This window comes from Ahaetulla prasina, chromosome 12 (assembly GCF_028640845.1).
Source record: "Ahaetulla prasina isolate Xishuangbanna chromosome 12, ASM2864084v1, whole genome shotgun sequence".
In the NCBI taxonomy this organism is placed as follows: Eukaryota; Metazoa; Chordata; class Lepidosauria; order Squamata; family Colubridae; genus Ahaetulla; species Ahaetulla prasina.
This window is the reverse complement of record NC_080550.1, coordinates 5,990,966-6,017,293: the sequence shown is the minus strand read 5'-3', so window position 1 is coordinate 6,017,293 and position 26,328 is coordinate 5,990,966. Positions and strand designations below refer to the sequence as shown.

Genomic DNA, 26,328 nt, shown 5'->3' with positions numbered 1-26,328 from the left:
TGCAATTGCAACACAATAAAATGATTTGTAAAAGAGCTTAGTCATACATTATAACTAGTTTTTAAAATAAGCAGAACGTCAACTCCCTCGAGGGGCTGTTTTACTGTTCCTTTGCTTCTCTTATTTTTGGCCCCACGATTGAAATGGCAGAGACAGAAGACAAATGAGTACAAGGTAACAGCAGATATTTATTTTATGTTATTTTGTTTATTTATTTAACAAGTACGTATTAGATAATATATATACGTATAAGCATGAATTGAATACATAAAATGAATACAATTAAATGGAACATTAGGACAGGGATGATAGGCATGCTGGTGCACTTATGCACGCCCCTTACAGACCTCTTAGGAATGGGGTGAAGTCAACAATAGAGTCTAAGGTTAAAATTTGGGGGGTTTGGGGATGAAACCACAGAGTCAGGTAGTGCATTCCAGGTATTGACCACTCTGTTACTGAAGTCGTATTTTCTGCAATCGAGCTTGGAGCGGTTCACTTTAAGTTTGTATCTATTGTGCGCTTGTGCATTGTTGTGGTTGAAGCTGAAGTAGTCATTGACAGGTAGGACATTGTAGCAGATGATTTAATGAGCTACGCTCAGGTCAGACCGAAGGCGGCGTAGTTCTAAATTTTCTAAGCCCAGAATTTCAAGTCTGGTGGCATAAGGTATTTTGTTGAGAGCGGAGGAGTGGAGGACTCTTCTTGTGAAATATTTCTGGACCCGCTCAATTGTATTAATGTCCAATATGCAGTGCAGGTTCCAGACAGACGAGCTGTATTGGAGAATTGGTCTAGCAAATGTTTTGCTATATAAGTAATATAATATAATATATATTACTAATGTAAGTAATCTAAGCCTCCTGTGTGTCTAATTCATCCTCACTCCCACGTCTAACCCATTTTATGTATACAGGATGGCTTAGTTGAGAATTCAGCAGAAGGTCATCTTACATAAATGTTTATTATTCACCGATTACTTTATCCAGCCCTCCGTTTACATTTCCCAGCTGACATACTTCATAAACCCTTCTTGTGTTCAGTTTTTCATTTATAAGTAATGGGGTGTTTAAGAGGTCCAGAGCAGGAACAAAAGAAATTTAAATCCCCATTGATGTGAAGATTCACAGGGTGACTTTGTGCTATTCACCCACCGCCCTCGGCCTAACTAATTTCCTCTATTGGAAGGAAGGAATTCAGGAGAACCACCACAAAACCTTCCAGAAGAAAATGGAGAAGAAGGGGGAGGGGGGAAAAAACCATGAAGATAACAAGCTATTCCTTTTAACCGGGTTCCATGGATTCATTCTGAAAAACGTGTCGTGTAAACAAACATTCCTAACAGACAGGAAGCAGCAGGTGAAGCTAAGCAGAATCACATCAGATACCTGTACAATTAGCACAGGGGCCCCCCAAGGCTGTGTGCTCTCCCCACTTCTCTTCTCTCTGTATACCAATGACTGCATCTCTAACAATCCATCTGTTAAACTACTGAAGTTTGCAGATGACACAACAGTGATTGGTCTCATTCGAGACAATGATGAATCCGCATACAGACGGGAGGTTGAACAACTAGCCTTGTGGGGCGACCGGAACAATCTGGAACTGAACACACTCAAAACCGTAGAAATGGTAGTGGACTTTAGGAGAAACCTTCCATACTTCCATCTCTCACAATACTAGACAACACAGTATCAACAGTAGAAACCTTCAAATTTCTAGATTCTACCATATTGCAAGATCTAAAATGGACAACTAACATCAAAAACGTCATCAGAGAAGCACAACAAAGAATGTTCTTTCTGCACCAACTCAGAAAGCTCAAACTGCCCAAGGAGCTGCTGATACAGTTCTACAGAGGAATTATTGAGTCTGTCATCTGCACCTCTATAACTGTCTGGTTTGGTTCTGCAGCCCAACAAGACAGACACAGACTTCAGAGGATAATTAGAACTGCAGAAAAAATAATGGCTACCCACCTGCCTTCCATTGAGGACCTGTATATTGCAAGAGTCAAAAAGAGGGCTGGGAAAATATTGACAGACCCCTCACATCCTGGACATAAACTGTTTTAACTCTTACCCTCAAAACGACGCTACAGAGCACTGCACACCAGAACAACTAGACACAAGAACAGTTTCTCCTGAACACCATCACTCTGCTAAACAAATAATTCCCTCAAGACTGTCAAACTATTTACTAAATCTGCACTACTATTAATCTTCTCATTGTTCCTATCACCCATCTCCTTCCACTTATGACTGTATGACTGTAACTTTGTTGCTTGTATCCTTATGATTTATATTGATATTGATTGCTCCCTGATTGCTTATTTGTACCCTATGACTATCAAGTGTTGTACCTTATGATTCTTGACGAACGTACCTTTTCTTTTATGTACTCTGAGAGCATATTCACCAAGACAAATTCCTTGTGGGTCCAATCATACGTGGCCAATGAAGAATTGAATTGAATTGAATTCTAGTCTATTCTATTCTCCTAGTTTAATAAGCTAGTACTTTAATGACATTGTATGTAGTATTAAAAGGACTCTCAGCTACTCCACTCAGTTAACATACATTGTGCCGGGAAAAGATTCATCTGTCCCAGGCTGCTGACATTTCCAAACTCCAAATTATTGCTAAATGTTATGTGTTTAACAAACCACGGTTTAGAATGAGACGTGAACCCAGCTAAAAGGTCATTAAGATACTACATATGCTTCACATCAGTGGTGGGTTTCTACCGGTTCGCCCCGGTTCAGAGAACCAGTAGTGGCCTCAGCGGGAGGCTCCGCCCACCCACCAGGACATCATCATGGACGCTCTGTGCATGCGCAGAAGCACCATGCGCGCACGCTCACAATCCCGAACTGGTAGCGAAGGAAAATGAAAACCACTACTGGCTTCACATGCAGGAATGCTGATTTAAGTCATGTCTCCTTTGAGCCGAGTTTGAATCTTGGCAACTCCACGGACATAACCCTGCAGTCTTGTTGGTCACCACCTGGGAACCAATGGTTACAGTCTTCCTTCAAGGTGTTTTTTGACTTTCCAGTTTAATCTATCGTTCTGATATTTCCTACTTGCCTATTCAAGCCCATATTTATTTTATTTTTTTATTTATTTTTGTCACATTATATACAAGCACATATAATGAAAGAAAACAATAGGACAGGAACGGTAGGCACATTTGTGCTCTTATGCACGCCCCTTATAGTCCTCTTAGGAATGGGGTGAGGTCAATAGTAGACAGTTTTTGGTTAAAGCTTTTGGGAGTTGGAGAAGAGACCAAGAGTCAGGTAGTGTGTTCCAAGCATTAACAACTGTTACAAAAGTCATATTTTCTGCAATCAAGATTGAAGCGGTTAACATTAAGTTTGAATCTATTGTTTGCCCCTGTATTATTGCGATTGAAGCTGAAGTAGTCTTTAACAGGTAATTTAACAGATAATTAGATAAGATAAGGGTGTTTACAGATACCCGAGTCCAAATCCCTACACAAAACAGAACAGAATAGAGAATAAAAGAATAACAGAGGTGGAAGGGACCTTTGGAGGTCTTCTAGTCCAACCCCTTGGTAAGGCAGGAGACCCTATATAATTTGAGACAAATGACTATCCAGTCGCTTCTTTAAAAACTCCAGTGATGGAGCACCCACAACTTCTAGTGGCAAGTGGTTCCACAGGTTAATTGTTCTCACGTTAGGAAAATCCTCCTTAATTCCAGCTTGTTTCTCTCCTTGGTTAGTTTCCATCCGTTGCTTCTTGTCCTGCCTTCAGGGGCTTTTTGGAGAATAGATGGACCCTTTCTTGTCTTTGCAGAAGCCTCTCAAATATTGGAAGAATTGCCATGTCACCCCTAGTCCTCCTCTTCATTAAACTAGGCATACCCAATAACAGAATACCATACCTGACTCTCCCTAGTTTTTTCCAGATCAGCCAAGTCTACCTATTTCTGCTCAAACTGTGGGGAAATGAGTGCCAAGGAACTCTGGAAACATGATCAGGTTCGAATATTTTCATTTACTGAAATAAAAAATACAGAGACACGAAGAAAAATGAAGAGAGTGGGGAAAATAGGGGAGGGAAAGGAGAGAAGGAAAAAAAATGTAGGAGAAAGGGGAGAAGAAAAAGAAAAAGCAGCAACTTCCAGCTCCTTTTGACACAGTAGATTAAGATAACAACATAAAACCTTGACTTTTTATTGGTACATACTATCTACTGCATAGCCATGTCTATAACAACAAACCTATCTAATCAGCAAAATCAAAGTTTCATTTTTTTTCCCACCTCTAGCACAGAGTTCAGAAGAGGTTCCCAAGCAGGAAAAAAATTAATTGCATTCTTTTCTTTAATCAAAGCAGGTAATTTAGCCATCTCTGCTAACTCCGCCAACTTTTGCAGCCATTCGTTCAACTCTGAAACATTGTCAAAAAGTTTCTCATTGCTCCAGAATTGGGCAGAAGGTAGATCTTAACTTACCGACAGGTTTAATTCTGACCTGTAACCAGAAATCTATCTTCCTCTTCCAAAATTATATTCTAAACAGAATGCAAAGAAAGTTTGAGATAACAACAGGGTAGGTTGGTTTTTTAAAAAAAAAAATAAGTCTTCAAACTCAAAACGCATTTCTGAGCTCAGAATTTGTTTAATCTCAATTGCATACATCTCGCACTGAGATCCATCTCACTGTGGATTTCATCATGCTAATAATAAAACCCAAGTGAGATTTTGTAAGCCCATCCTTGAAGTAAATTGTATCTCTACCCAGTGTAAGGAAAATCAAACTTTTCAGCAAGATGACAAAGGATAAATATGGATTGATATACGATCCAGAGGATACTTGAATACCGTAACTTCCTACAAACACTTGAGTGCTTCTCAAACTTTAAGAAAAGGTTAACAGCGTGAAGGCATGAAACATGGGGGGAAACTACCAGTAAATTTTTATTGCATTAAAAAAAAAAGAAAAGCAAAACTATTTCAGTTTTTCTTAGAGCACTGGGGATTGATAGAAGCTTGGAAAACTGACTTAAAAGCCTCCAGAGAATTTGCTCGTTTTGTGAAGTTGCTGTAAAAATAACAAAAACCTTGGATGAATTCAGTGCTGCAAGCAAATATTTTGTCTGCTGTTGTTTGATCCATTTATGCAAACAGGAAGCTCCCGGCTATAGCTGACATGTTCAACCAGTTTAATCTGTTAATTGGTTAAGCCTTAGGTTTTATCATCAGAAAATATCCCATAGCACATATAACAGATTGTCCATGATATCGAAGTCATAAAACACAGAAGCGTAGGGCTAAAAAGGGGCTCTTGGAGGTCTTCTAGTCCAACCCCATGCTCAAGGCAGGAGGAGGCCTTATGTCAAATGACTGTCCAGTCTCTTCTTGAAAACATCCAGTGATGGAGCACTCACAACTTCTGGAGGCTACTGATTAATTTTTCTCACTGTCAGAATTGTCTCTTTTCTTTTAGGTTCTTGTTTCTCTTTAACAAGCTTCCACCCGTTATTTCTTCTTCAACCCTCTGGTGTTTTGGAGAATAAGTCGACCCTCTCTTTTCTGTGACAGCTTCTCAAATAGTTGAAAACAACTATTATATCCTCCCCCAATCCTTGTATTTATTAGGCCAGATATATCTAAACACCCTGTTCAACAGAAGCAGCTCAATGAAAATGTTCTGACCTTTGATTTTAATAAAAAGAAGAAAAAAACACCCCAACCCTACGACAGAATTGTACAAACTGCAGTTAACAGTCAACCATGTGGTTAACTGCTGAATAAAGCCAGCATGGTGTAGTGCTTAAGGAACCAAAACTGAGTACCCAGATTTCAAACTTACTTTCAGCTATGGAAGGAAAACGTTAATAATCCGTTATACAGATTATATTGAGTGAGGCCTGCAATAGGCATTAAAAAAGGAGGGTAACAAGTTTAGACTGTGGCACTCATCTTATCGAAGGACTACAAAAACAGGTTGATTGTATTTCCTTGATAAACTGCAAGAGATTCAAGCGAAACCTATCCAACAAATTGAAGGACAAATACTTTGGAAGAAGAAGGTAATTTGACTTTGGGAAAGGAAGTCCTAAGCTAAGCTGGTGTTCTTTGTGCCAACAGGAATCTTAGTGGAGAGATATTTGGGCAATTTATCTAGACGCCAGAAGGTTTCTGAGGCAGTCACACCCCAAAAATTCCTTAACAGATTTAAGGACCCTGGATTAAGAGGAGAGAATTAAGAACAAGTATGGGAATAAATAATGGGAGAATGTAAACAGTTGGATCCGCAAAGGTTAACACACACCAGTTGATCAATTCTTCTGACTAAGGATAGGTTATTAGAAAGAAGGTGCGTAGCTCAAGGAAAATATGTGGCCGTTGAGTTCATTAGCAAGGAAGCTAATTAAGAGGCCCATTAATTAAAAAAGGGATTGAAGAGAGAACTAGGTGTTTTTATACATCCTCAAAACCTTTAAATGGCTACACAAGAGCCAGAAAAACATAGAGGTTCAAGGATGGATGGATGGATGGATGGATGGATGGATGGATGGATGGATGGTATCAGTTTTCCAAGTAATGCACCCGTAGAAAGCAGAACTTTGAAGCAGGTAGATTGCTCAAAGTACAATTTTATTGGATACATCGTAATGGCACAATTGGTGAAAACCGACTCTGAAAGTTCCCGCGGTTTTCACCTAATTAAAAGAGCAAGTTTTCCCCCTTTCCACAAGTCATCAGTCACATGGCCCAACCAAGGTTGCTGGCCAGTTGATTGGTTACTTCGCTCCTCCTCTCCCAGCTACCTGTTGGTGTTGTGACCCAGGCCCAAGTAGGTAGTAGGAAATTCAGTCAGTGTAAAAACAAACAAACTTTATCAAAACAGCTGACAATTACTTCATTCTCAGCGTAGTCCAACTAAATTAAAGCAAATTCCTCCCAACACAATTCCTCAGTCCTATCACCAGCCTTGGTCCAATTAGGCAAACTGCCAAAGGCCTTTCTTGGCAAAAGTTCAGAAGACACCGATACGAAACAAATGCAACAAGATAAAGCTATCAATGTTATTTTCCGGCAAAGAATCCAAATGCTGTGGCTGGCCTTTTAAACCTTATGGGAGGGGCCAATCATCTCTTGGCCCTACTCCCGAGTCATCCTCTTTGCTTGAGCTGCTCTTGCCTTCTGGCAGCTCTTCTCATGCGTGCATTAGGAACAGGCTCCTCCTGTTCCTTTGCCTCACTACTGTCAGCCTCTGGAGGCTCTGGAGTCCACACCTCACTCCCCGATGGCCCTGGCCCCACCTCAGCCTCCGACACAGAACCCTCATCCGGGCCTTCCTCAGCCTCCAGGATTGGCTCATGCTCTTCCTCAGCCTCATCGCTGTCTGACTCCATTGCCAGATCCACAGGCTGCTGGCAGACCACCACACTTGGAATGGTCTTGGTTCCCACAGGAAAACTGATTTGATTCTGACTGCAAAGGTCCAGCTAACTATTTCCCTCCCGCTCCCATCTAATGGCAACCCTAAAGCCTCAGAGATGGCCCCAGCCAGGTTCGCTTCAGGGTTGAGAGATAGATGGATAAGATGGATGGATGGATGGATAGATAGATGACAGATGGATATAGACAGACAGACAGGCAGGCAGGCAATGACCCAAGCCAGTGGGTATCTTTTGCTGATCCAACTCAGTATCCATATTTTTTTTTATTACAAACTCTTCCAGTTACAAAGAAAAATAAGAGAACCCACAGAGGACTTGAACACCTAAACATTTAAGCAGAGCAGAGGAAAAAAAAATACCTTTAAAATATTCAGACCTCAGGAAAAAAAACTTCAAAACATCGAGCACTCGAAGGAGAAGAGTAATTTTTGCATGAAAAGTAGGCGCTAACTCAAATTTTGAACCTAATGGTTTCTGTTTCTAGGAAACCTGTGGGCTACTCTCTTTTGAACAGATGAATAACTAAGCATTCGTGCTGGGAAAATGCTCCATACGTCTTTACAAACAGCTCCCGTAAAGATTATGGGAGAACTCCCTTGCCAGGGTGCCAAACAGAGGAAGTTTTTGCTGTGAAAATACAGGTAGCCCTTGACTTACCGCCTTTCACTTAATGGCCATTCAGAGCCTCAGCCTTCCATCCTTTATAAGGTAGGTAAAATGAGGACCCAGATTGTTGGGGGCAATTAAGTTGACTTTGTATATAATATATAAACGGACGAAGACTATTGCTTGACATAGTGTAAGCTGTCCTGAGTCTTCGGAGAAGGGCGAGATATAAATTCAAAAAACCCCGATATCCTCGCATTTATGACCATTGTGCCGTCCCCAGGGTCACCTAATCAAAATTCGGTCATGGCAACCCAGCAGGCGTTTACTAGTGTTGCAGTGTCCCGGGGTACTGTGATCGCCATTTGTATCCTTCCCAGCCAGCTTTCCGCAGGCAAAGTCATTGGGGAAAGCCAGATTCACTTAACAATTGAGTGACTCACTCAACAACTTTGCTTAAGAACCGCGGGGGAAAGATTGCAAAATCGAGCACTGAACAATGTTTAGCTCTTGGTCGGAATAGAGCTGGAAGGGACCTTGGAGGTCTTCTGGGAGACCCTATTGTCAGGGTTCCAAGTAATACATCCATCGCAAGGATTCCTCAAAGAATAGCTTTATTGGAAATATCACATTGGCACATATCTGCTCCCAATTAAATTAATTTTCACCTAATTAAAAGTGAAAGTTCCTCCCCCCAATCCCAAACAATCAGTCACATGGCCCAATCAAGGCAGCGTGCGCTGGTCTGGTGACATCATTCTTCCTTCTTCCAGCCAGGTGTGAAAATGACCTTGGTTCCCAAGAGAAAGTATTTTGTTTTGACTACCCAGCCTCAGCTATCTCTAATCCCCCCGTCCCTATCCTTCAGCTCCAGTGTGGCAGCACTGAAGCTTCAAGATGCCTTCAGCCAGGCCAATTTCAGGGTTGACAATTTCAGACAAGGAGCTATCCACTCTCTTCTTTAAAAAAAAACAAAACCCACTGATGAAGCTTTTGAAGGCAAGCCCCTTCCACTGGTTAATTGTTCTCACTGTTAAGAAGTTTCTCCCTAATTCCAGATTGCTTCTCTCCTTGATTCGTTTCCATCCACTGTCCCAAAGGTGCTTTTTCAAGAGGCAACTGGACTTTCTTCGTTTCTCCATGAAGACGTTTGGCTTCTCATCCAAGAAACTTCTTCAGGTTCTTCAGTTGAATGAAACATCTTCAAGGAAAAGCCCAGTTGCCTCTTGAAAAAGCACCTTTGGGACAACCATGACCTGGATGGCTGAGAATCTCCATAGATGTTTCCATCCACTGCTTCTCGTCCTGCCTTCTGGTGCTTTGGAAAAGTAAGTTGACCCCCCTCTTCTTTGTGGCAGCCCCTCTCAAATACTGCCAGAATGGATATTAGCAATGAATATTCTGGTCCCAACTGTGATAGTTGAAGACTACCTACATGTTGTTTCTAAGTTCTTTACTCCAATATGGGTCACTGCCAGAGTTCCAAGTAACACCCCCAATGAAAGAAAACTCCGAGGCTTGAAGTTCCTCAAAGTTCCATTTTATTAGAGATGGCACCTCTGGGAAAACCCGTATCTGAAAGCTTCTAGGTTTTCCCCACCCAAAGGAAAGTCCAAGTCCCTGCCAAGCACCCACATGTCCATCACATGGTCCAATCAAAGCACCATCCCAACTGGAGATGCCTCTCAGTTCCAGTCTTCCAACTGCAGGGCAAGATGTCCTTGACTCTCTGAGAAAGGAATGTTATTATGACTATATTATCACCCTGGCTCCATACAATCCCCCCTCCCAGTTTCCCACAGCAGTAAATGTGGCAGGTCTGAAGGCCCAATGAAAAAGTTGGCTAACCCTAAGCCTAACCCTGACAGCCACCTGATGAGGTAAGGGACTTTAGTGCATGTTGCAGGGTGGGTGGAACACACAACAGGGCTTGTGAAGGGAGGTGTCTTCGCTAACCTATTTCTTAGGACTTTCCTGCCCACTGAATATTTTTTTTCAAAAGACGTGCAACCGATTCAATCACTTAGAAAGAAGGGGAAAGGGTTGTTTGTTTTAAAAACTCCTAAACTAAAGCCAATGCCCCAAATTAGTTCTCCATCAGCCAAAACCATAAAAGGACTCAAGATAGCAGCAGAATGTTGAACAGCTGGCCTCTTTCAAAGTAGAGCTTCCTTCCATTCATTTATTTATTTTTTCTTCCCAATGTGGGTTTTTCCTTCATAAAAAAAAAAAAGTTTTGTTAGAAGTCGGCAAAAGCCAAAATGACCCCCTACGCGAGCTGATCCGATCTTCCTCTAAATCAGAACTGAGCTTAAATGGCAGGGAAGTAAGCATTAGGATCTGTTTGCACTGTAAGCCAAGGGAGGAGGTTTACCGTTCGTTCACTGAAAACAGACGCCTATAAACCCACAATCACACACAGCTTGGACTGGCGAGTAGAAGGAATCCTGAGATGGAATTATTTCTTTTCTAAGCCACTATCCAATTAAAAGACGCTTGCTCCTGGGAAGGAAAGCTATGGCAAAGTTAGACAGCGTACGAAAAAGCAAAGACATCACCCTGCCAACAAAAGTGCGTATAGTCAAGGCCATGGTTTTCCCACTTGCAATGGATGGCTGTGAAAGTTGGACCATAAGAAAGGCTGAGCGCCAAAGAATTGAGGTCTTTGAACTCTGGTGCTGGAGAAGATTCCTGCGAATCCCTTGGACTGCAAGGCGAACAAACAAGTCAGTCCTAGAGGAGATCAACCCTGACTGCTCCTTAGAAGGTCAGATCCTGAAGAGGAAACTCAAATACTTTGGCCAGCTAATGAGAAGGAAGGACTCACTGGAGAAGAGCCTAATGCTGGAAACGATGGAGGGCAAAAGAAGAAGGGGACAACAGAGAATGAGGTGGCTGGATGGAGTCACTGAAGCCATCGGTGTGAGCTTAAATGGACTCCAGAGGATGGTAGAGGACAGGAAGGCCTGGAGGAATGTTGTCCATGAGGTCGCAATGGGTCAGACAAGACTTCGCAACTAACAACGAAGCCACTATCCACTTTGAAATTAGGGGGAATTCATTCAGAGATGGGAAGCCATACTTGGACTATCAATAATGGTCATTATGCAATCTGGATCGGTAATTCTCTGCTAGGAAAACACGGCTGGTCCTCAACTTATAACCGTTCGTTCAAAGTTACAACGGCACTGAAAGAAAAAAGTGACTTATGACCGTTTTTCACCCTTACGACCGTTGCACAATCTCCCCCTGGTTATGTGATCAAGGCTTGGCAACTGGCATGTACTTTTGATGGTTGCAGTGCCCCGGAGGGGGGGGGTGTCACGTGATCCCCTTTTGTGACCTTCTGGCAGGCAAAGTCGATGGGGAAGCCAGATTTGCTGAACAGCCGTGTGACTGACTGAACCGCTGCTCTGATTTGCTTAACAACGGTGGCAAGGAAGGTCGTCAGAAGGGGCAAAACTCACTGAACAACTGTCTTGCTTAACGACTCCATTGCTTAGCGATGAAAATTTTTGGCTCAATTGTAGTTGCTAAGATACCCTGGCTTCTTAGTGATGTGTACAGTGTGAAAGACCTTAGCATCGTGGCCCATTTACAGTAGTGGCCAAAATTTGTGGAACCCTTTTGGGAAAAAGTGTATTTTCTAAAACTAGCTAATAACAATACTTTTTCTGGGAGTAGTAGAATCAAAATATACATCAATGGAAAGATAATTGAATCGAGAATGCAATGCAATAACTTTTATGAAGGATTTGCTATTAGAATAGCAGTTAGAAAGAAAAGTGAAACACGTAGAAAAAACGAGATACACAAAAATTATCACCCTAGAAAAAAACGAGATATACAAAAATGATCACCATGTCAGTTAATGCTTAGTTGGGTAACCTTTAGCATGAACGACGGCCTTGCATGGTCTTCCCATGGAGTGAAGCAAGTCTTTTAGTTCTGCAGCTGTTATCATGTGAAACCAAGATTGAAGGATGGCTTCTATTAACTGGGTTTTATTGCTGGGTCGCTTCTGACTAACAAGTCTCTGTAGTCAGCTCCACAGATATTCAATTGGGTGAAGGTCTGGGCTGTTCCCAAGTCGTTCCAGCAGTGGAATAGGATTATCTTGAAACTCAAGTAGTGGTGCTATTGGCCATCAAACCTCAAAAATACACTTTTCCCAAAAGGTTTCCACAATTTTGGCCGCTGCTGTACAATGCTAGTTGTTCAACTAAGAAACTAACATCTACATCTGTGGATTGTGGATTCACAGCCTTTCATAAACATCAGTGCTCTTGTAACTCTGGACAGTTGCTACATGAATAGTTCTAAGTTGAGAACTACCTATACTACAGAAGCATATGTCTTCAGTGCAGGTAGTCCTTGATTTACAAGAGTTCATTTAGTGACCAAAGTTACGACAGCACTGAAGAAAGGGACTTATGACCGGTTTTCACACTGTAGCATCCCCATGATCACGTGATCGAAATTCAGATGCTTAGTTATTGGTTCATACCAGGGGTGAAATCCAGCAGGTTCTGACAGGTTCTGGAGAACCTGGTAGTGGAAATTTTCAGTAGTTCGGAGAACCAGCAAATGCCACCTCTGGCTGGCCCCAGAGTGGGGTGGGAATGGAGATTTTGCAGTATCCTTGCCAGCTGGCTGTGCATGCGCACTGCAACGCTCACTGTCCATGCATGTGCAGTGTGCACCCCGCATCAAATGTGAGGCGCACATGTGCGCAGTGCACAGCAAAAGGAGGCATGGGGTAAGTTACCTTCTGAAAGGGATAAGTGTAAATGTAATTAAATAATCTTCTTCTGGAACCAATTAGGAACAACTAAACAGAGTTTGATTGAAGGTTAACGCAAAAATAGCAGCTGCTATAAGCACCCCATGATCCTGTAACCTCTGCCCTTTGACCTCCTTACACCCACTTTTTCCATTAGGCAGCCTTCCATATTACCAAACGTTTCAATCTAAAACCAACAAATTTACTTATAGGAAAGGTAAAGGCTCCCCTCGCACATACGTGCTAGTTGTTCCTGACTCTAGGGGGCGGTGCTCATCTCCGTTTCAAAGCTGAAGAGCCAGCGCTGTCTGAAGACATCTCCATGGTCATGTAGCCGGCGTGACTCAATGCCAAAGGCGCACGGAATGCTGTTCCCTTCCCACCAAAGGTGGTCCCTATTTTTTACGTGCTTTCAAACTGCTAGGTTGGCAGAAGCTGGGACAAGTCACGAGAGCTCGCCCCGTTATGTGGCACTAGGGATTCGAACCGCTGAACTGCCAACATTTCAACAAGCTCAGCGTCTTAACTACTGAGCCACCACATCCCCTACTTATAGGAAAAGTTGAATACAAACCATTTTGGATAACCCCATGGCTGTGAAATTTCCATGCCACAAAATCCGAATCTATCGAACCCAAAATGCAGAGAGAAAGGGTTGAAAAAACCTTTGTAGGCGTCCCCAAATCCACGTCTAGAAAATATTTCCCACCTTTTTTGGGGGGGGGATTACTTCGAGTTATGGATTCAGGAAGAGCCGAAGCAGATAAGATGGCATGAAGCGAGATCTTATTCAACGCAAACAAACATCGCTGGATTTCTTAAAGAAGATCGGAAGGCCTCTGTGGCTCAGACTGCTAAGACAGTCTGTTATTAACAGCTGCTGCTTGCAATTACTGCAGGTTCAAGCCCCACCAGGCCCAAGGTTGACTCAGCCTTCCATCCTTTGTAAGGTAGGTAAAATGAGGACCCAGATTGTTGGGGGCAATAAATTGACTTTGTATATAATATACAAATGGATGAAGACTATTGCTTGACATAGTGTAAGCCGCCCTGAGTCTTTGGAGAAGGGCGGGATATAAATGCAAATTTTAAAAAAAAAGGCAGCCAAGAAAAAGGGGGAGGGATTGAAGTTTCTTTTCCCAGCCGTCCTAAAGTTGTGAGTAAGGGACAACTACACCGCCAACCTTTACTCTAGAAGATCTGCAAGGACCCGTTGGCCAACTGCTCCTTTTATCTCAGCCATCTATTTACCCAACTCCAGTGTTTGTGCAATGAATGTTTTAAGTGATGCAGCTGCAAAACTCATTTGCTATGCTTCCTTTTGTGAACCATCATCAACTATATTACTTTTTCCCCCTTCTGTGAAACAGGTCTATTGACAGGTGAAACATGCCCTAGCATACAATTTAGCTCGTGTCGGAGGCAATCTTTTGCGGGGGGGGGATACAGCTGCACGCACAGTCATAAAAATGAAGCGTGCCCCAAAAGGAACAATCACTTAGTTAAAAAAAAAAATCCTGCTTGCCAACTGAACGTTTTTCCTCCAGCTTCATGCACTTAGTGGTAGTCCTCCATTTACGACCACAAAAGGGGCACCAGAATTCCTGCTGCTAAGCAAGGCAGTCGCTAAGAGAGTTCTGCAAAAGCTCTGGCAACCTTTTTTGCCACGGTTAAACCAATCGCTGAGGTCATTAAGTGAGACATGCAGCCGTTAAGCAAATCCGACTTCTCCCATTGACTTTGCTTGTCGGAAGTTGGGTTGGGAAGGTTGCACATGGAGATCACATGCTCTCGGGATACTGAAAAACTATGATAATACATATATAAAGGTAAAGGTTCCCCTCACACATAGGTGCTAGTTGTTCCTGACTTTAGGGGGCGGTGCTCATCTCCGTTTCAAAGCCGAAGAGCCAGTGCTCTCCGAAGACGTCTCCGTGGTCATGTGGCCAGCGTGACTCAATGCCAAAGGCGCACAGAACACTGTTCCCTTCCCACCAAAGGTGGTCCCTATTTTTCTACTTGCATTTTTTACCTGCTTTCGAACTGTTAGGTTGGCAGAAGCTGGGACAAGGAACGGGAGCTCACCCCGTTATACAGCACGAGGGATTCGAACCGCTGAACTGCTGACCTTTCGATCGACAGGCTCAGCATCTTACCCTCTAAGCCACCGCGTCCCTCTTATCTTAATACATACATGCTGGTTGCCAAATGTCTGGATTTTGATCACGCGACTGCAAGCGGTATTGCAAGGGTTGTTAAGTGAAAGGACTGGTTATAATCACTTCTGTAACTTTGAACAGTCACTAAATGATTGCAAGTGAAGGGCTCCCTGGAAACTCTGATCTTCCACTACGATAGATTCATACTATGGACTATAGAGTCATAAAGCAGGGAGAAGCTCAAAAACGGTAACTGGGGACTAAGGACCTTGGAATCCTAGTCACTTAAAGATGATCCAGCTGTGTGCGGGAGCAGCCAAAAAAGCTAATACAATCCTTGCAGGGGTGAAATGCTCCCGGTTCGGACCGGATCAGCCAATCCGGTAGCGATGGTGGCGGGTGGTTCGGAGAACCAGTAGCAAAAATTCCTGCCCTCCCTCATGCCCAGCTGAGCCGCGCGATCATCATTTTTTACTTTTAAAAGCATTTTTCTTTGGCCAAAAAAATGCTTTTAAAAGTTAAAAAAAAAAACCTCTGTTGATTGAGCGGCTCAGCTGGGATCGTCAGAACCTTTTCAAAGCATTTTTTTCTACAACCTCTTCGGCCGAAGAGCCTGCAAAAAAAATGCTTTTAAAGGGTTCTGGCGATCAGGCAACTCAGCTGGGATCGTCAGAACCCTTTAAAAGCATTTTTTTCTACAATCTCGTCGGCCGAAGAGGTTGTAGAAAAAATGCTTTTAAAAGTTAAAAAAAAAAAGTTGGCCACCCCCACCCAGTCACATTACCACCACCCCACCAAACCATGCCCACAAAACTGGTGGTAACAAATTTTACATTTCACCCCTGAATCCTTCCTTGTATAAACAGAGGCATAGAATCAAAACCACGTGAAGTATTAGCACCGCTTTATAAAAGCTTAGTAAAGCCACACCTGGAATACTGCATCCAATTTGGGTCACCACGTTAGAAAAAAGACGTTGAAACTTTGGGACAAGTGCAGAAAAGAGCAACTAAGGTGATTAAAGACCTGGAGACTAAAACGTATGAAGAACGGTTGCAGAATTTGTGTGTCTGTCTAGTCTAGAGAAAAGAAGGGCTGGGTGGGGGGGGACATGTTAGCAGTATTCCAGTATTTGAGGAGCTATCACAAAGAAGAGGGTGTGTGTGTCAAGTTATTTATCCAAAGCATCAGAAGGCAGGACAAGAAAGAATGGATGGAAACTAATCAAGGAAAGAAGCAACCAGGAATTAAGGAGAAACTTCCTAACAGTGAGGACATATTAACCATTGGAACAGCTTGCCACCGGAAGTTGTAGGTTCACTGGAGTTTTTTAAGAAGAGACTAGACAGCCACCTGTCTGAAATGGTATAGGTTTCCTGCCTGAGTCCAAGGTCCCTTCCAGCTCTATTCTTGTTTGCGTAGGAGATGACCTGCCTGAGCCCAAGAGTGAGGTCAAATGCATCATCAGTTTGGAGACTCTACAAACACAGAGAGAGGGGGAAGGAGGGAGGGAGGGAGGGATGGGGAGAGAGAGAGAGAGAGAGAGAGAGAGAGAGAAGACCTAGCTCCTAACTGTTTTGCAATGGAAGTTATTATTTTTGTATAAAAGACATGGGTGTCATAGTGTCTTGTTTTACACATCATACTAAGCCAAAATGGGGTTGGATTCTACAGCACCTTTGTGACTTGGGTTGCCTTAATATGAAATCCAGTCACAACATTTTGCAAACCTTGGATTTAGCATCTCAATCATGCCATGTTACCTTGCTCAAATCATGGCTTGGTGCAACTTGATAAAAGAGGCAGTTACAGAACCTCTAACCATTCACTCCATACAAACCCACTGAATTCATGATAATCTGAATTGACTAAATGCTATGTTCCATGAGCAATAATTAGTCATGTTACACCAATTATGTGTTATGCATTACAGATCATCATGTTATAAGAGAACATCAGGTACCAATCAATGCTGGCCAATGTATATACCACGTAACATACACTCATATAGCATTAGGCACTGATTCAAGAAAACATTCACAAATTCACACTGCCTACCTATTATTGCTAAGTATTGCTGAGTTTGAGTTTACAGTCTGCATGTAAAGATTAGATAGATAGATAGATAGATAGATAGGTAGGTAGGTAGGTAGGTAGGTAGGTAGGTAGGTAGATAGATAGATAGATAGATAGATAGATAGATAGATAGATAGATAGATAATAGATAAATGATAGATGATAGATATAAATAGAAGACAGATAGATAGATAGATGATAGATAGATAGAGAGAGAGAGAGATAGATAGATAGATAGATAGATAGATAGATAGATAGATAGATGATAGATATAAATGATAGATAGATCTAGATAGATAAATGATAGATATAAATAGATGATAGATAGATAGATAGACAGACAGATAAAAGAAAGAAAGAAAGAAAGAAAGAAAGAAAGAAAGAAAGAAAGAAAGAAAGAAAGAAAGAAAGAAAGAAAGAAAGAAAGAAAGATGCAATTTTAGATGGCCAACCATCAGGAGCAGTTTGAACGAAACTAAAATTGAAAAAAGCAAGGTGTATCTAAAACAATTTTTTGCTAACAATGGTTTACAACTGCATAAATAAAGTTTAAAATCTATAATCACAGTCTTCAGGCATTTTACTCTACTGGAGTCACAGAGATGACTGGACTTGTGCTAGCTGTAAGGATAATCCAATATCTGGAAACAAGTTCTTACGTCCTGTCCATTTCCACAGCCCTCTTCGTCCTTTTATAGAAACCCAGGCCAAGTTATATTCTTCATTAAGCACAGGCAAAAAAAAAAAAAAAAGTATATGAGTTAATAGTTTCTAGCCGATCAGATGGGAGATGGATATTCTAGGAAACAGCATCCATCAGCTGCCCTCTTCCCTTCTTTCTAGAAAGAAAGGCAGTACAGTATTTTATTTCAAATGTGATTACAACTGCTTTTTCTCCACAAGCATCTGATTTAAAAACTGTACACATATTAAAAGTTGCAAATAAAAAACAACAACAACCAAAACCCTGCAGCGTTGTTTCATTCATTACCTACAAGAGGCATCCAGACAATACACAAATTATATTTTTTTTTAAAAAAAAGTAATGTATCACAGAAACGGTTTTTAAATTAACAGAGAGAATTCATGCTCGACTAAATTTGCAGCACTGTGCATTGGCTGTCCACCGAACGGCAGTGTAAGGTTGTTTAGGGCTTATTAAAACCCTTTAAAAAAAACAACAAAAAACTCTGCAACCTCTAATTTGTAACAACGTCTCTTCTTTCTCTTCAAATCATCAACACAGCAGCCTGCTTGATATTTTTCCATGCTGCATTTGCCAAGGAGAATATACACATAAGGCTTTGTTCAAAAACTGTTCCAATATCGCCTGGTGAAAAGGCACATGGGTACACACACTCACGTGCACACACATACACAAGCACACCCTGCATTTGGTTACACTGCCTTTATTAAATATTTGAAATAAGCTGTCAGCTCTAATTTATATAATTCTCAAGCCACCCGCTCCACGGAAAGCTACTGGAGATATTTCTTCCCACCACGCATATCTGAAATTAGAGCTGTCTTAACGGAAAAAGAAATTTCACTTTGCTGACATCCATCCACCGAAGATTAAATGGGTCCAACGAGAAACTTCTGAAAACAACGTGTTGTTATTGTTGTTTTTAAAAAAATAATCTTTCCCTTCCCTGCTGGCTTTCCATTTTCCCAAACTTTTATCTAGTGACACTAACAATAAACCCAGATAGCAGGGAAGCCTTTGCAAGGCAATGCAATTTCTCAGTATCTTAAGGCAGCATCTCACACCAGAGCCCTACCCCCAATCCCAAGGTTGCACAAACAGAGCCAAAGGGGACGAGTTCACTGTGAAAGGCCTCTTTATAATACAGGGACGAAGGCCCAGTGCTAATAACTTGGCGTGCTATTGACACAAACGTAATGCAAATAGCCAAGTCCTTTACGGGAGTAACATGAGTCACAGTGTACCTCTTTTAAGTTTGAAATTTTTCGCTTTCCTTGCCTGGCAGCTGGTGAAAACAAACCAGATACGGCTGAAACATATTTTGTGTAATGCATTTAGCCGCAGGGAATATCCGTCCCTCCTGGCTATTACATGTATTCTGTCATCTGTAATCTCTTGACAAGAAAAGGAGATATCAATAAGACACAGAACTAAGCAGCGACTACAACTTTTCCAGCTGGCTCAATTCAAGGAGACACATTAAAAAGGGTTCCTTTTTATTTATTTATTTTCCTCGATGAAGACAGGCGCTTAAGGATCTGGTAGTCACCTCCTTTCTCAGTTGGGTTCCTGGGGCTTGCTGGTATGGCTTTATGGTTTCCCCATAAACATGCTCAGTTAGTAGGATCAAAATATCCTTGCTTTGACATCCTGAACCAGGAAGAAATGTGGAGGAATGTGGAAAAGCCTTGGGACTATTGTGAGAACAGGGACAGAGAAATGGCAGGCAGCAAACAACACACACACAACCACTAGTAATCCATACAATTGTAATGCAATCTAAATACCCAGCCTTAAACACAAGTCTGATCTCCCTAGGAGCTGAACCAAAGGAAACATACCCAGCAGCTGCCTCCAAACTCCTGCATCCAAAGCAGATCCAGCACAACTGTTTATTGTTCCCACCCAGCCCCAAGACAAAAAAACACACCTTTAAAAATGCACTTTTTTTTTTTGACCTGGAAACCTCATGCACGGAGATTATTTTCTTCACCAGCAGGTCCCCTACGACCAAGGAAAACCACCATCTCCTGCAAAGAGCCCACTTTGGAAGAGTGGAGAGAAGGAGGAGAAAACTCTGCCTTATTTCCACCGAGCTGGGAGGAAGTTACAAGGGATTGCATTTGCAAAGGGGAAAGGGGGAAATAGAAAAGAACAAACAACAACAACAACTACCAAGGATGATTTGCAAATAACTGAGAAAGGATGGGAGGGGAGAAAGTTCTGGCGAGGAAAAAAGAAACTTTGGAAACTTTAAGGGGGGGGGAAAAACCCTAGTTCTAAAACCAGCACATCAGTACAAGTTGTAAGATCGAGACCATCTCTTTCCCCCACTTTCTCCTGCCTTCCCTCGAACTACCACCCAACCAGAGCCACCACCACCCCTCTAGAAGCCAAACCAAACTACGACAAAAAAACCACAACACCGTCCAAGGCAAGTCCAAAAACGGTAACACAATTACACACCCCCTGGAACAAAAGATTAAAGGGGGGTGTGAGATAGAAAGATATATACAGAGAGAGAAATAGAGAGAGAAGGGAGAGGGGGAGGGAGAGGAAGGAGGAGGAGGAGGAGGAGAGAACAGAGAGGGAAAAGGAAAGGAGAGAGAGAGGGAGAAGGAGAAGAGGGAGGGAGTGAAAAGGGAGAGGGAGAAGAGAGGGAGGGAAAGAGGAGAGGGAGAGAACAGAGAGGGAAAAGGAAAGGAGAGAAAGAGAGAAGAGGGAAGGAGGGAAAGAGAGAGAAGAGAGAGAAGAGGAAAAGAGGGAGGAAGGGAGGGAGAAGAGAGAGAGAGAAAAGGAAAGGAAAGGAGGGAAAGAGAAGAGAGAGAGAAAAGGAAAGGAGGGAAAGAGAAAAAGAGAGAGAAGAATGAGAGAGAGAGGGTGGGAAAGAGGGAAAGAGAGAGAGAGAGAATAATAAAAGATATTCACCTTGTTGTAGCTGTAGTAACCCAAACACTGGGTAAAGTCCAGGCTGGAAGGGTCTCCGGGAAGGGAGCTCCCCGAGGCAGCGGGATAAAACCTTACATCCATTTCGCAGGGCTGATATCTTGGGGGGGCAGCAGAGCGGGAGGGGGAGAGGGTGAGTTGGGGGCAGCAACCAGAGGGGCGATCAGGCTGGAGGAGGAGGAGGAGGGGGGAGTGTGTTTTGTGTTGGGGGGGTGGGGGCTAAAGAGAGGAAGAGCCGGAGATCTGCTTGGTCCAAAGAAGCGAAGTTCTGCAGAAGCTTGGACTAGATCCACCTTTCAAAGGGCTGCCCTCTCCACCCACCCACCTCCTGTCCTCCTTCCCCAGCACACCCACAAAAAAAGGAGGAGAAAAAAAACAGGCGCGCGCGGGCGCAGCACACACACACACACACAGAGAGCTGCACTCTCCGAGCAGGGAACGAAGAGCAAGTTGGCGAGCTCTGCGGGGAGGGAGGAGGAGGAGGCGGGATGATAGAGAGGGGGAGGGGGAGAGCGGCAGGTGAGCCGGAAGGGACAGGTGAGGGACGCTCTAGGGGGAGGGAGGAAAGGGGGGAGCCACCACCGAGACGAAGGAGGAGGAGGAGGAGGAGGCTTGAAGTGGGAGTGTGGGGGGCGGACAGAGCGCGCGTTCTCGCCCCTCGGCTCCAACCACCACCACCACTCCTCCCTCTTCTTCCAAATGGGGAGCCCGGTCGCCTTCCAGGTGCGCCACACAAAGGAGCCACGCGCCCGGCACCGAGAGCCGAAGAACAGCGGCGGCAACGGCAATGGCAACGGCGACTCTTCCATCCGCTCTTTCCCCCCCCCTCCGCAAATCAGCTCTGGGTGGGACGCCGACTGCGGGGGGGGGGAGGGAAAGCTGAGGGGGGGGAAAAGAAGAGCGGGGTGCGCGCGCAGCCCCCCTTCTCTCTCTCTCTCTCTCTCTCTCTCTCTCTCCACCCGGCTTGGAACTCTGAGGAGAGGCGAAGCTTTCTTTCCTCAAAGGGGCCCCGGAGCCCCGGCTAGGCGGAGGGGGCTCTGTTCTCTGTCCCTGATAACACCCCCCCTCCCGGGGAAGAGTCTCCCCGAAAGGCCGAGAGAAGGCGGCCACGTTTGGGGCGGGAAAGTGGGGAGCAGCCCCGGAATACGGAGGCGGCGGCGGTGGGTGGGTGGGTGGCCCCGCTTCGCTTTCCCGCCGCGACCTCCGTCCGTCCCCCAATTCGCCTCAGAAAGATGGCGCGCTCGCCCTCCAGCCTCCTGCCCCGGACGGCTCGGCTCGGTTATCCCGAGTTTTTCGGGGAGCACGTGGGAAGGGGCAAAGTTTCGGTCGATGGTCCGGCCGGTCCTTGTTTGGCGAGGCTGGGTGGGAAGAAGGGAGGTGGGGGAGACTTGGACGACGCCCGAATAATGGGACGTGTGGACGTGGTCTGATGGGGGGAGGAGAAGAGAATAGAATAGAATAGAATAAAAGAAGAGAGAAGAGAAGAGAAAATAGAATAGAATAGAATAGAAGAATAGAGAAGAGAATAAAAGAAGAGAAGAGAGAATAGAATAGAACAGAATAAAAGAACAGAAGAGAGAAGAGAAGAAGAAGAGAGAATAGAATAGAATAAAATAGAATAGAATAGAGAATGGAATAGAAAGAGAATAAAATAGAATAAAGAATCCAATCCTCTCCACTTTGAGATGAATGGGACAAGAGCCCAGAAGAAAAGGTAAATTAAGTGCATCCTTGGATTATAAATAGAACATAAGAATCATAAGGCTGGAAAGGACCTTGGAGGTCGTCTAGATCAACCCCCTGCACAAGCAGGACAAATGGTTGTCCAGTCTTTTTTTTTTTTTTTTGGAAACCTCACAATGATGGAGCACCCACAACTCTGGGAGGCAAGGTATTCCGTTGAAAGTTTTCTCCATGATGTATGCACAGTTCTTATTGTGGCTGCATGTATGAAACAGAACAATGTTTTGAAGAGAACCACCTGGCATAGAGAAGAGAAGAGAATTTTTTATTGGCCAAGTGTGATTGGACACACAAGGAATTTGTCTTGGTGCATATGCGCTCAGTGTACATAAAAGAAAAGATACCTTCATCAAGGTACAACACATCACATCCAGGACATAAACTGTTTCAACTCCTACCCTCAAAACGATGCTACAGAGCACTGCACACCAGAACAACTAGACATAAGAACAGTTTTTTCCCAAACGCCATCACTCTGCTAAATAAATAATTCCCTCAACACTGTCAAAACTATTTATTAAATCTGCACTACTATTAATCTTATTGTTCCCATCACCAATCTCTTTCCACTTATGACTGTATGACTGTAACTTTGTTGCTGGCAATCCTTATGATTTATATTGATATATTGACCATCATTTGTGTTGTAAATGTTGTACCTTGATGAAGGTATCTTTTTTATGTACACTGAGAACATATGCACCAAGACAAATTCCTTGTGTGTCCAATCACACTTGGCCAATAAAGAATTCTATTCTATTCTATTCTATTCTATTCTAATGATAGTCATAGGGTACAAATAAGCAATCAGGAAACAATATCAGTATAAATCGTAAGGATACAAGCAATAAAGTTACAGTCATAAGTGGAAGGAGATGGGTGATGGGAACCATGAGAAGATTAATAGTAGTGCAGATATCCAGACAGGCAGCACCTGTGTAGTTTAATATCTATATTAACACACTTCTGAGGTTCACTTCATGCAGTGACACAAAGTAACAAAATGCCCTGGGTTGGCACAGGGATTTTAAGCCATCACAACACAGGTTTACAGGTAGGATGACAGATTGTCACAGATAAATGACCTTATTTCAGAAAGCACCCAAAAAGGGTGTTAAAGAATTATGACATCATGATGCTCCTGACCTCCTCCGGATTCCTACAGTAGAAAAACCTATTGTTTTGTTTGTTTTGTGTCTTTAAAACAGTCCTCACTTGAACAAGTGGTTGCAATTTTGGCAACATTTTCAGAAGTAGTTTGCCATGGCCTCCTTCCAAAGGCTGAGACACACCGGGCATCTGCCCCTAAGAAGGCAGGAGTAGAACTTGGGAGTTTTCAGCTGATATTATTTTATTTTCCTTCATAATTTTCTAATAATTCCTTCATATTTTCCTTCTTATCATTCCCATCACCCATCTCCTTCTACTTATGACTGTATGACTGTAACTTTGTTGCTTGTGTCCTTACAATTTATATTGATATTGTTTCCTAATTGCTTATTTGTACCCTATAACTATCATTAAGTGTTGTACCTTATGATTGTTGATGAACTTTTCTTTTATGTACACTGAGAGCATATGCACCAAGACAAATTCACTGTGTGTTCAATCACACTTGGCCAATTAAAAATTCTTTTCTATTCTAGAGTCTTCGGAGAAGGGAGGTATAGAAATGTGATAAATAAATAAATAAATAAATAAATATAACTACTTTAATCTATTTTTTCATATTTATTTATATGCAAAATCTGCTTCTGACTTGGGATTTAAGCAAACTTCCACCACTATAGTTCTATCACTAGCATCATTTGCAAAATGTTCCAGGATGTGCTTTCAAACACTTCATTTTCTTGAAATAAATAAATAAATTGCCATTATTCCACCAGTTGTAATGGATTTTATTGATTCATACTAATTTCTGGCTGCCTCAGTTTAGAGGTGACTATACAATTATTTTTTCTTTCTAGCATCCAAATAGGATTTGAAACATCCACAGTAGACCACTTTAAAATCTTTTCCTTCAAAGATGTTTAAGAAAAACACTTGAGGCCTAAATTAGATATGGGACATAAGACAGAGGAGTGTTAACTGTAGTGGAATTGCAGAAGCATAAGCGGGATTAGGAACTGCATGCATAGATGGTAGAGTTCTGTTTTCATGTAGAACACCAGATTCTGTCATTTATCTTTCAAGCTTAATTTTTGAACTTTCCTCTCTGCCTTTAGTGAAACTAACATATAGCGAGCATTGTCTCCAGAGGAAATGGTAGATACAGCACCATAGTCATATCCCATGTATGTAGAAAGGGGCGGGGCTCAGATTGTGCTGCTGTCTTGATTTTTTGGGAATCCTCCCATGGAGATTCCTGTTCACATCTATGAACTGTCATTAGGAGGAAAAACAAACACTTCATAGTTGGGTGTAAGAAAGAGATTGGCAGTCCCAAAGGTGCTTTTTCAAGAGGCAACTGGACTTTCTGGTTTTTCTTTGAAGAAGCTTTGCTTCTCATCCAAGAAGCTTCTTCAGTTCAGAATTGAAGAAGCTTGGATGAGAAGCGAAACGTCTTCAAAGAAAAACCAGAAAGTCCAGTTGCCTCTTGAAAAAGCACCTTTGGAACAACAATGACCTGGATGACTTGAGAATCTCCATAGACAAAGAGGTTGGCATTGAAACAGCAAGTATGAGGTAGAACAGTGATGAGATTCACAAATTTAAGCCCTAAAGTGGTTTGATTTTGCCCTTTCCAGTTGTATGAATTATGCTTTGTAAACCACAGTTTGGTTTGTTCAATAAAGTATGTCTGAATAATGATTAGCACAGTAAGGTAACTCAATGAGTTATTCTGATTCTATTCTTACAAGTAAATTTTTATGCAGCCTCAAGTATTTTATGTATCAATTTTTCCAATAGTTTGGATCTGAACATTAAAAACGAAAGGTTTTATTAATTACAGGTTGGTTGGTTGGTTGGTTGGTTGGTTGGTTGGTTGGTTGGTTGGTTGGTTGGTTGGTTGGTTGGTTGAGATTCTAAATTAAGCAAACTTTAAAAGTATAGAAGAAAATCGTATCTTTGTCAGAACAAGCAGGATCGTTACAATAACACTACGCAGACTGCATGTTGTTATATGCAAATATATAAAAAGGCAAGGGCGGATGACAAGAGCACACACAACCCTTTTGAGATTTTGACCCTTCAGGACAAATACCAACTGCCCTTCCCACTGGCAAAGAACTAGTTTGAAGTTCACTTGGTGTGCCCAGATAGGAAAAAGAGACGTATAGTTTGAACCTTTGGACTTCTAAAGATAGGGAGTTGGCAGTTCCTGCTTCTCTGCTCTAAGTACCTTTTCCCTAGAAAACCAGCTGTGAACTAGAAAGCCTATAAGTGTCAATATACTAGGACTGATGAAACATCTGAACATCATTAGTTAGTCATGAAACATCTGCAAGAAAACAACCAAGCACAAAGACCCCCTTTTCGAGTTCAGCTGTGAATGGGCTGACGTGGTTAATCATGTACCATCAAGTCAGTGTCAACTCTCGGCAACTGCACCAATAGAGGTCCTCTAGCATAATCTGGAGAGGAAAAATTAAGAACTACGCCACCTTCAGTCTGACCTGAGCATAGCTCATAAAATCATCTGCTACAATGTCCTACCTGTCAATGACTACTTCAGCTTCAACTGCAACAATACACAAGCACACAAGAGATACAAAATTAAAGTGAAATTTAAGTGCTCCAAACTCAATGGCAGAAAATATGACTCAATGGCAGAAGATATGACTTCAGCAACAAAGTGGTCAATGCTACCAGACTGGTTTCATCCCAAAACCCCCAAAATTTTAACCTTAGACTGGCTACTGTTGACC

General features: G+C 42.6%; 1 protein-coding gene across 1 annotated transcript in view; it reads right to left on the bottom strand.

Annotated features, from left to right (window-relative positions):
• The window catches only part of TOX3 (TOX high mobility group box family member 3), a 106,188-nt gene extending 85,364 nt beyond the window's left edge, over positions 1 to 20,824 (bottom strand). The window contains exon 1 of the mRNA XM_058155571.1: positions 20,699 to 20,824. Coding sequence (XP_058011554.1) covers positions 20,699 to 20,800 — 102 coding nt within the window. The 5' untranslated portion in view covers positions 20,801 to 20,824. The remainder of the gene's footprint in view (positions 1 to 20,698) is intronic.
• Between the last annotated feature and the right edge of the window lie 5,504 nt (positions 20,825 to 26,328).